We start from the raw sequence: 9,911 nt of genomic DNA, 5'->3' as shown, positions 1-9,911 counted from the left end.
TAAATTAGAATTTATTCAAGCTATATCATATAAAAACAAATAAAATGGTATAAGAAGGAGAGCTGGCTGTTCTGCTTCTCATTTGATGTTTGAATTTTTTTTTGTAAATTAAAAATCCCACAAACCACATTACATGTTAACAATATTACATTAATTTGTTTTTTTTTCTCTTTTTTTTTTAGTACGGAAGTAAATGTTATTTTTTAATTTACAGATTAAGATGGGCGTGAGAAATTTCAAAAAGGCAATTCGTGTCGGTTCTTTATGTTGAAGGAAATATGGTCAACCACAAAGTAGATACCGTAAAATATATGTTAAGTACTTAGCACACATTTTTTTTTTATCATTATTTGATTATTGCGCAGATTGCCTACATCATATTTTAGTAAGTACAAAAACTTTGATATGTTCAACATTAATTCTGTTTTTATTACAATAACTAATTCTCTTTCTCGATTGTATGAATGTTTATCTAAATTATATATTGTGCAATTAATTGTAGCAGGATTGGCCACATTAGCTTGTGTTTTTGAAATAGTATCTTTATTTTGTCATTTTTAGGTAAGGTAAATTTTAATAATTTAGTAGGAAAAAAAAAGATAGAACTATAAAATGTTTGCTTTAGTTTTATAAAAACTTTTCACATGTAATTGAGAGCTACGAGTGTAAAATTGTAGCAAATGCTTTGAGTCAAAAAAGGTTTATTCTTTTGTAATCAATTAGAGAACGAGAAGCTAAGTTCGTCTTTTTCTAGTAGGGTGCGGAGAGTTTTTTTTAGGTCATCCTAAAATCGTAAAGTGCTACACATTTAACTGGACTAAGTCTTTTGGAACATTGAGGATAGAGCAGTTATCACAAAAAAAAAAAAAAAGACTAGTTGGAAAAATCCCGTGATTTGACCATGGTGCCTGAATAACAGGGCTTACCCCTTATGTTCTGAGATTCAAAAAAATCGTATGATCTAATAGTATTGTACCATTTAACTTACAAAATTAAGTCATTCTAGGGTACCTGGTTTTTAGAGATTTTTTTAACAGAGATATACTCTTAATATTATGAACGACCAGATAAGAGTCAAATATTTCTTAAATTTTTGGCCTCTTTTTTATTATAGGTTGCATAATATGTAAGTAGGGAGTGTAAGCCAAATACACTCCGATCTAAAAGATTTATTACGGTTCCCATTGTTGTTATAGTGATCGTTCACAGAAAGCAGACGAATTTAAATGGCACAACCTCTATGTGAAATAAATTAGGTGATTTTCCTGATCTAAGTTAATCTCTAGCAGATGTACTCGTGTGTATTCGGTTGAAATTTAGAGAAGATAGTTAAATGTATTGAAGGGCTAGTTACTACCGCAGGATGTTGCAAAATTCCTGAAGAAGTTAAAAAACTAATTTAATTCCAAGACAACATTGGTGCTAAAAAATATTTGCTTGAATTTGTCTGAAAACCTAAGTAATTAGAGGACTGAACAGCTTAGGCCTAACATTTTTTTACATTACTAACCATATCTTCATTAGTTCCTCAATTGGTTATACTAATTCACTTACATACACCTCTAATTTTTTTTTAGATTATGGCATTAAAGGTGAGTTCAGTAAATCTATTCCCTGTGGAGAACGCCAAATCGCATCGGACATTTAAATATGAGGCCGTTCACTTGGAACCTCCAGCACTAATATTTAGACGAGGGCAAGAATTTGTATTCGATATTTTATTCACCGGTCGTGTGTACAGTGATCTGGCGGATAAATTAAGAGTTCTCATGTTTTACGGTATGTGAGACTTTTTCTGTTAAATTTAAAAATTTAATTTTTTTTTTAATTTTCAAAAATTTGAAAATACTAGTATTTTGGTTTTAGACTTAGCTACTAAGGCTTTCAGAAAATTAATATGTATTATTAACAAATTTGGAAAATCCTTTTTATTTAATTTACACCAAATGAACGGGAGATACAGCAATTACAAATATGAAGGAAATGTAAAGCTCCTAAACTTTATCACCTTATATCTCCTTCAAAAATTGAGCTAGAAAGCTGCAATTGGGCTCAATTGAAGAGGTAAATTAGTACCATAAATGTACATATTTTCGGAAAGTTTACAATGTAACTTTATGTTTGGTAAATTTTATTTTCGAAAAAACGATTCGCAGGTGTTAGTTGATCCAAAAGCGCTCACAACCCTTTTTGCCAGATATCACAAATTAGATAATTTTTCTTTTTTTTTGTGAAACAAGTGATATAAAAATCTATTTTTGATTCTGATGTTTTAAAAATGGGCTTTAGTTCATTATTATTGTAAGTCAATCCGTTCCACTTGGAAATAATAAACATCTTTTTGAATTTTTATATTCAATAATTTACTTCTCAGTAGTACTTCAAATGGCATCTAGCGGAAATTTACTGAAGCAAAACGTTGTACTTGGTGAAAATATTTGTTCTAACACGGTTTCAACAAAAGTTATTTTCTTAAGTACTTTTTCATTAATTAATAAATTAATTAATCAATAATTTGATACAATTGCTAGACACCATGAACTAGCCCGATGTACCTGTTTGAAAATTTTGTAGTAATTTTAAAGACTAAATTACGTTGTTAACATTCTGTAAAATAGATTTCTCATTTCTCCATTTAAAAAAAATATATACTTAAACACTTTAAGAGGATGAACAGAAATTACGGACTGCAAGGGGAGGTGCTTGGCTAACTAACCAACAGGAAGAGTTAGATGACATGGAAAGCTGGTCACTTAGAATGGTCAGCAAAGAAGGAAATTCGATTAAGTTGAAAGTAAGTGGCAGAAATGATTATATTCTAATTTGATAAAAATTTACGATCAAAATATGAATTGATAAGTTTTCTCTTATTACTAAATAATTTTTTTAGATGAGAACTCCTATAAACTGCCCGATAGGCAGCTGGAAACTGACAATTAAAACTTCTCTCAAAGCCGGTATTGGTAATAATACTTATGATCATCCAGAATCAATTTTTATTTTACTCAATCCATGGCACTTTGGTAAGCAATTATTACTTACTTTTGAAGGGAATAATCCTAAGTTAATTGTAACTAACTTTAACACACTGTTAGCCATTTATGTAGATGTCATAGCTTTACTTTCTGCCAAAAAGATAATATCACAGCATCGTAACAGAAGTAGGACTATTTAAATCTCACAAGGGACAGGGATCTCCTAAGTAGTTAGTCCACCAGAATTCAAGCAGAAATCCCGGGGACATGTCTGCCCATTAGATGGTTTCTTCTTAGGTATCTATACGGCAGGCTGTGAGGTGTTGGGTTTTGTCTAAGAAGGTCTGGAGCAGTCCATTGAGGTGGATCACCTCGAGCGCCAATGGTCGTACATGTTACGCGCTGTAAATTAAATCAGTCTCACAAAAAAGCACAGTCTTAGGAGATAAAAATGAATAACGAATGTAACGAATAATAACCCTTAATTTCGTTACCCCAACTCAGAACCAGATTTTATTACTTGTTTCTGCTCTGCTCTGATCACGAATTTATTAGAATCTAACCTAAATATTCCATTCTTAAATAAAATAATAATGTTACTACATATTGAACAATAGAACTTAAATACTCATTTAAAAAACAAACCAAAATAACTTTATAAAAATACCGTGGATTACTCATGTTTATTTTATTGTTTATTTAAACAACGAAATACTTATGCACTAACAGAGGATGAAGTATACATGCCAGATACTCATCTATTAGAAGAATATGTAATGAACGATATTGGCAAAGTTTACACTGGCAGAAAAGGTCGTCATTGGCTTTTTGGACAGTTTGAAGCTCATGTATTACAAGCATGCCGCAAATTACTCAAAGAATCTGGTGTGTCATTCAATGACAAAGGAGATCCTGTACTATTAGCAAGGATGATTTCTAAAATGGTATTAAAACTAGATTAACTTTTTAAATATTCTCAGTTCTCTCAGAGCCAGAAGAACGTTTTTATTTGTTTTTTATTTTATTTTTTAAAGTCTTCCTTATTTTAGGTGAATTCTAATGATGATGATGGAGTATTGACAGGAAATTGGAGTGGATATTATTCCGATGGAACTAATCCCTCATTGTGGACAGGATCTTCCCCAATATTAAAAGAATATTTAGAAACTGGAGGAGGCGTCAAGTATGGACAATGTTGGGTTTTTGCTGCTGTAGTATGTACAGGTAATTGGAATACTCATTAAGATAATACTTTTGACCACATTATACAAATATTGAATTCTAGAATAACTGACTTAAATTATCATTTGGTACGATTTTGAGAACTATGATAACAGGTTGTGTTTTGGAGTATTTGTGAAAGGTGCAAAAGTTATACTTTCTTTCGGTTTCGAATGTGCGATTGCAACACTAATTTTAGAATCTAGTGATTCAGATGTCAGATTTTTACTTGAAGATTTTTTGAAAAGTTACGTACTAAAAAGTACTGGGGCAAATATTTAACAACTATTATTCATTTTTCTCATTTTTATTATCACAAACATATCAATGATATAATATTTTTTTAAAAGAAAGTCTAAAATTGAGTTGCCATCTGCAAGATTTAGAGAATAACTTTCTGTTTACTCAAAAGGAAGAAAGATTGTTGCCACTTTAAGTTATATATTATTATTTTTTTTTTTTTGCCAAACTTTCGACGTAGGGACTAGGTCATCTATAGGCTTATGCTTGTTGACAAATTATAATATTTTTTACATTTTTAACACTAAATAGTTACAATATTTACTATTAAGGAGGTTCTTTGATACAATGGTAATGAGTCCCCGTATACAAGGGAGGTATCCAGTTCGAATCCCGCGTTTAGCTACTTTTTATTTGTAAGAAACAAAGGTTCATGGTATATGCTTCTGCCCTCGTCCACGGCATCTTATTTAGTTGTTGTACGTTAAGACCTTCTGAAAAAATTGGCGATTGCTTTACTTACTACGCAATCGCATTGACATATTCAGTTCTGATTGAGTAGTCACCTCCGGTTAATGAGTGTATTTTCTATAGTAATAAATTAAGTGATTGATTCTTATTTAATTCCATAGGTTATTTATGATGGTGGTCAATAACCACCGAAGTATTTTACTTCATTGTTAATCTTTTTGGGGAAAATTTCAGTCTGTCGGGCACTTGGAATGCCTGCAAGGGTAGTTACTAACCTTTATTCCGCTCATGACACTGATTCTACACTAACTATCGACAAGTTCTTCACAGAAGATGGTGATGTCGATGAAGCTTACGATTCTGTTTGGAATTTCCATGTTTGGAATGACGTTTGGATGGCTAGACCTGATTTACCAGCTGGCTATGGCGGGTGGCAAGCAATTGATGCTACTCCACAAGAATACAGTGAAGGTGGGTATTGAATTGAAATGAAACTCCCAGAATGTATCCCATCGTTTTATCGAATTAGCTAATTATTGTTCCAACTAAATAGACGTCTTCCAATGTGGCCCAGCATCAGTAGTAGCCATAAAAAAAGGAGAAGTTGGGTTCCAATATGATATGCCTTTTATTTTGGCAGAAGTAAATGCTGATTTAATTGACTGGCAAGAAGATGAGGAAGCTTTGTTGGGATACAAAAAAATTAAAACAGATACTAAACAGTAATTATTAATGAATGTTTATTAATTTATGTTTATTACATTTTAATTTGAAGATTTTCAACAATGACTGACCTTAGATGCTGATGCAACCTGATAATGCAATAACATTTTATGTTTTTAGTGTGGGGAAACATCTGTTAACCAAGAAGCCGCACATTTTTGATCCATGTGGCGATCGAGATAAAGATGATGTAATGCACGAGTACAAGGACGCTGAGGGTAATAAATTTGCTAGCATATTTAAATTCACATCCCAGCACAATAATTTGGATTATTGGCCAATAAAATAGCAATAAAGTGAAATTTTGTTTTTTTGATTTAGGGACTTTTCAAATTGATAAATAAAAAATTATAAGTAATGTTATTAATAAGTATTTTTTAGAGAACACGAAATAAATTTATGACATTACACATAAAAAAAGTAAAAATCCTTGATAATCTTTATGTTATCTTGTTACCGTAATATTAGACTATAAAATACAAAACTTAAAAAAATATAATAAACAAAAAATGAGTAGTTTATGGGAATTAAATCACTAGACTCCAGCCACTTTATTTAATAAAGTGTAGATCTCCCGTTTCCCGCGATTGTTATCAAAAGAAGAGAGCTCTATTTTTAGATTATCCGTCAAAGCTAAAGAAAGTGGAAATCTTATTGGAAGAATAATTGCTTTTAATTGATAGAGGAATTTTGATCTTAACTTTTTCTCAATAATTTATTTTAACAAAAGAAAATTTTCTTGCAGGTTCTAAGGAAGAGAGATTATCACTTCTTAGAGCAGCGTTCAAATGCGGAGATAAAGCTTGCGAATATTTCGAGGTTGACAAAGCTCGGGATATTCAAGAAATTAAATTTTCTATCCATGAAATTGAAACAATCAACATTGGAAACTCATTCACTATTGCTGTTGATATGGAGGTAAACATTTTATAAGGTATTTTTTATTCTTAATGGATAAATTCACTTTTTTTTTTTTTTTTTTTGTATTTTGAACGATATTAATACATTTCACAACTGCTGATTTGTGAAGCCATTGAAACATTTGAAAGTCAGCAAGTTCAGAGTATGACAGAAACATACTGGAAGTATGCTACTATTCTTTAACCCAAACTATTAAATCACTCTATGATGATTACTGGAAATCGGAATCCAGACAAATAAATTAAAAACATGGTTCAGGTTAAGATAAAATCAACGCTATTTATAAATGTTTCAGAACACAATTGAAGAAAAAAGAACCGTGCAAATTGCTTTGTCACTTTGGAGTATCTATTACACTGGCGTAAAAGGACATACTATAAAAAAAGTTTGCGAAACTATCGAAATTCCTTCAAAAGAAAGTGAGTTTTACAAACATGAAAAAAATTTGTATTAATTTGAGGAGCTGCATAGAAATTTATAATTATGACATTGTTTACTCTGCTAATAGTAAAAATAAAAATACAGTACCTGTTTGAACAATAATGTCTAAGTACAAAACATTCTAAAGATGTAATAAAAGTACTGTGAGTAATTATGTTTCCATTCCCAAAGAAAAGTTGATTATTCATTAGGTTGTAGTCATTTTATGAAATAGTCTCTAAGATTGAAATGTTGAGAACTTTGCTCAAACCTAGCGCTTCAAAGAGTCATTATTATTTTTTTTTAAATTCTTCTGATTGTTTCAGAGAAACAATTAAAAGTTTATGTTACTCTTGAGGAATATTTGGATAAACTTGTTGAATTTAGTCTTCTAAAAACTCATGTCATAGCCACTGTTGAGGAAACAAAACAGACTTGGTCTGATGAAAATGAATTTCAAATAACAAAGCCATCTCTGACCGTTGAGGTAATATAAATGCTTGTTTCATTCCAAAAGGAAATTAATTTTTTTTCTTCTGTTTGTAATGTACTCATTCTAGTTCTAAAAATCATTTATTTTAGAAGACGCCACTAAATAAGTTTTCATTTCAGGCTGCAACTCTAGAAGTGAACAAACCTGGAAAGATATTTTTTATTTTCACAAATCCCTTGAAGAAGAAATTGACAGAATGCCTGCTAGCTTTTGAATGCCATGGAATAGTAAAACATCAGAAAATGCCTTATAGGTATGTATAACTTCAAAATTGAACTTAAAAATTTAAGAGGTCTTTCAAAAAATATATTTAAAATTGTTAATATTTATTGCAGAGACACCTTGCCTGAGGAAACCATAAAAATCGAGACTACATTTACTCCAACGTTGAAAGGGAAGTTTGCTCTTGTGGCAATATTTTTCTCAAAGGAACTTCAGGAAATTCTTGGCGCAGCTGATATTGATGTTGCTTAATTTTATTGATTTTTTTTTTATTTCATTATTATTTTCTTATGTCTGTTATTATCTTTATAATTATAATATTATCCACTTGTTCATAATCTAGACTTTTAATAAACATTTTCATTTTTATGTTTAAAAGAAAGGCAGTAACAAAGTCCAGTATGGCAAATTTTAGTAATGTTTAAAGTATTTTTGTTTAAACCTATTTATAAGCTGCTGGACGCCGATATAATTCAACTCTATGCCTTATAATAGCCTCGCTTCGTTACAGTTTTTAAAACAATTTTAAATTTGGCGAAATCCAATCTTATAGTATCCAGTAGCAAAACTTTTATTAGACTCAAGGCTGGTTTACATTTTTTTTTTTAGAGTAGAATTTAACTGCTTTTGTTAATTTTTATAACTATTTTTCAGCATTAAGTTACATCTTATGTGTTTTTGCAATAATCTCTAATGAGAAAAATGATGCAAGCTACGACCCAAAATTTGCATGTTGAGACAGTCTCCAACACAAGAGAAGTTAGCCACTCATAAGGAAAAAGCTTCTAGAAATGTTCGGAGACTTGGCTACGTCTTCCTTCGGAAATCTTTGATAAGAACGATGACCGTTGGGTTTATCAAGTGGTCATTGAAAATCTTATTATCTTTTTATATTAAGTATAAATCTGACATGATACAAGAGATATTTCCTCTCCTCATATTATGATAGTCTATTTTTGGCTGGGCTACCAACAGTGGAACAGTTTTTGTAGATGCTTTCTGACCCTTCGTGACTTATAAGAAGGTAAGGATATAACGATTATAAGGTATAAAGATTATAAGGTCAGAATGAATCGCTCATGCAGCCTGTCCTTAGCCATAAGAACTTGGTTGGATGAATTTTTGAGTTGTATGCTCTAAATAACTGCCATCAGCCAACAATTAACCAATCTCACAAAGTAACATTTCATTTTAGTAGTCAAACGCGCGATTCGATCTGGGGATCTCCCACTTAAAAAGCCACGCTCTTGACCACTAGACCAACATCCGCCCCAATTTTTTTTTATACTATTTTTTAAAAAAGCTGTACAAAAATTGAGCTATACAAGGTGTTTCAAAAACAAATACGTATTCTGTTCTATCAGCCTATTCTAATAAATGGTGTCAGTACTCTTTTAATATTAAAATTTAAAATAACAATTTTCATTTATTTTTATCTGTTTTATAGTTGATTTTAACTACCCTAACGCCGTTACTTTTTTTTTTTTTTTATTCTGGCTAGATCAGAACTTCCCTAGTTATTAAGTCATTAATCTGTGGCTTTGAAGCTAAAAAAAAAAAAAAACTCTTACGACAAAGGAGCATGATTCTGGAAGCTGGCCGAAGCAATCCTAATAAGTTTCTCTACAAGATATACACTATAAAAATCCTTGAAACTTTCAATACTCCTGTGATCCCGTGATTTGGGCTTCATGAAACGAATTATTACTAGCGGTAAAATGGATTCACGTCGTCAAACAAAAAACAAAAACAATGAAGAGATAAGGCCAACTAGTAAAGTTCTCCTAAACAGAATAGATTTACAAAATATGTTGCTTAAATAGATGAAACTATAGAAGGGCGTCGTTAATTTCAGCAGGCTCATGTTTGATGACTTTCATACATCTCTAAAACGGTGGAACTTGTTTGGTCCATTTTGGCAGAAGATTCCCCTTTCTTTTAATATTTGTTAAGCATTCCATTATGAGATCACGAGAAAACATAACCCACGGAAAATTTTAATTTGAACCCCTTCTTGAACCAGCTTATAGCCCACACTGGCACTTTCAGTGATCCTATTTTAAGGCATTTACTTTTGTTCGGCCTTAGAATTGTTTGCTCACGGATTGGCTCAATATATTATAGCCTACACTATTAAGCGTGAGTACATTATTTGGAATAGTAAGACGTTTCTTAATTGGCATTTAGTCAATTAGTCGGGAAGCAAATAACTTATGAGATGAGTC

At 31.2% G+C, this 9,911-nt stretch overlaps 1 protein-coding gene across 2 annotated transcripts; it reads left to right on the top strand.

Moving 5' to 3' along the window:
* The first annotated feature begins 228 nt into the window (after positions 1–228).
* On the top strand, positions 229–8,024 carry LOC141450875 (hemocyte protein-glutamine gamma-glutamyltransferase-like). Of its 2 annotated transcripts, none has more exons than XM_074121744.1 (14): positions 229–385; positions 1,578–1,779; positions 2,667–2,794; positions 2,891–3,023; positions 3,705–3,919; positions 4,025–4,199; positions 5,142–5,378; positions 5,461–5,629; positions 5,751–5,848; positions 6,376–6,548; positions 6,847–6,970; positions 7,298–7,458; positions 7,584–7,717; positions 7,800–8,024. In XM_074121744.1, the coding sequence occupies exons 2-14, from the start codon at positions 1,581–1,583 to the stop codon at positions 7,936–7,938; spliced, it is 2,085 nt and encodes a 694-aa protein (XP_073977845.1). In that variant the 5' UTR covers positions 229–385; positions 1,578–1,580; the 3' UTR covers positions 7,939–8,024. The 2 variants fall into 2 exon arrangements, with proteins under 2 accessions (XP_073977845.1, XP_073977846.1); XM_074121745.1 differs by lacking the exon at positions 229–385 and adding an exon at positions 403–561.
* The last annotated feature ends 1,887 nt before the right edge of the window (positions 8,025–9,911 follow it).

This window comes from Rhodnius prolixus, unplaced genomic scaffold (assembly GCF_049639745.1).
Source record: "Rhodnius prolixus isolate KJV_2025 unplaced genomic scaffold, Rpr scaffold_8, whole genome shotgun sequence".
Taxonomy (NCBI): domain Eukaryota; kingdom Metazoa; phylum Arthropoda; class Insecta; order Hemiptera; family Reduviidae; genus Rhodnius; species Rhodnius prolixus.
This window is presented reverse-complemented; position numbering and strand designations above follow the sequence as displayed.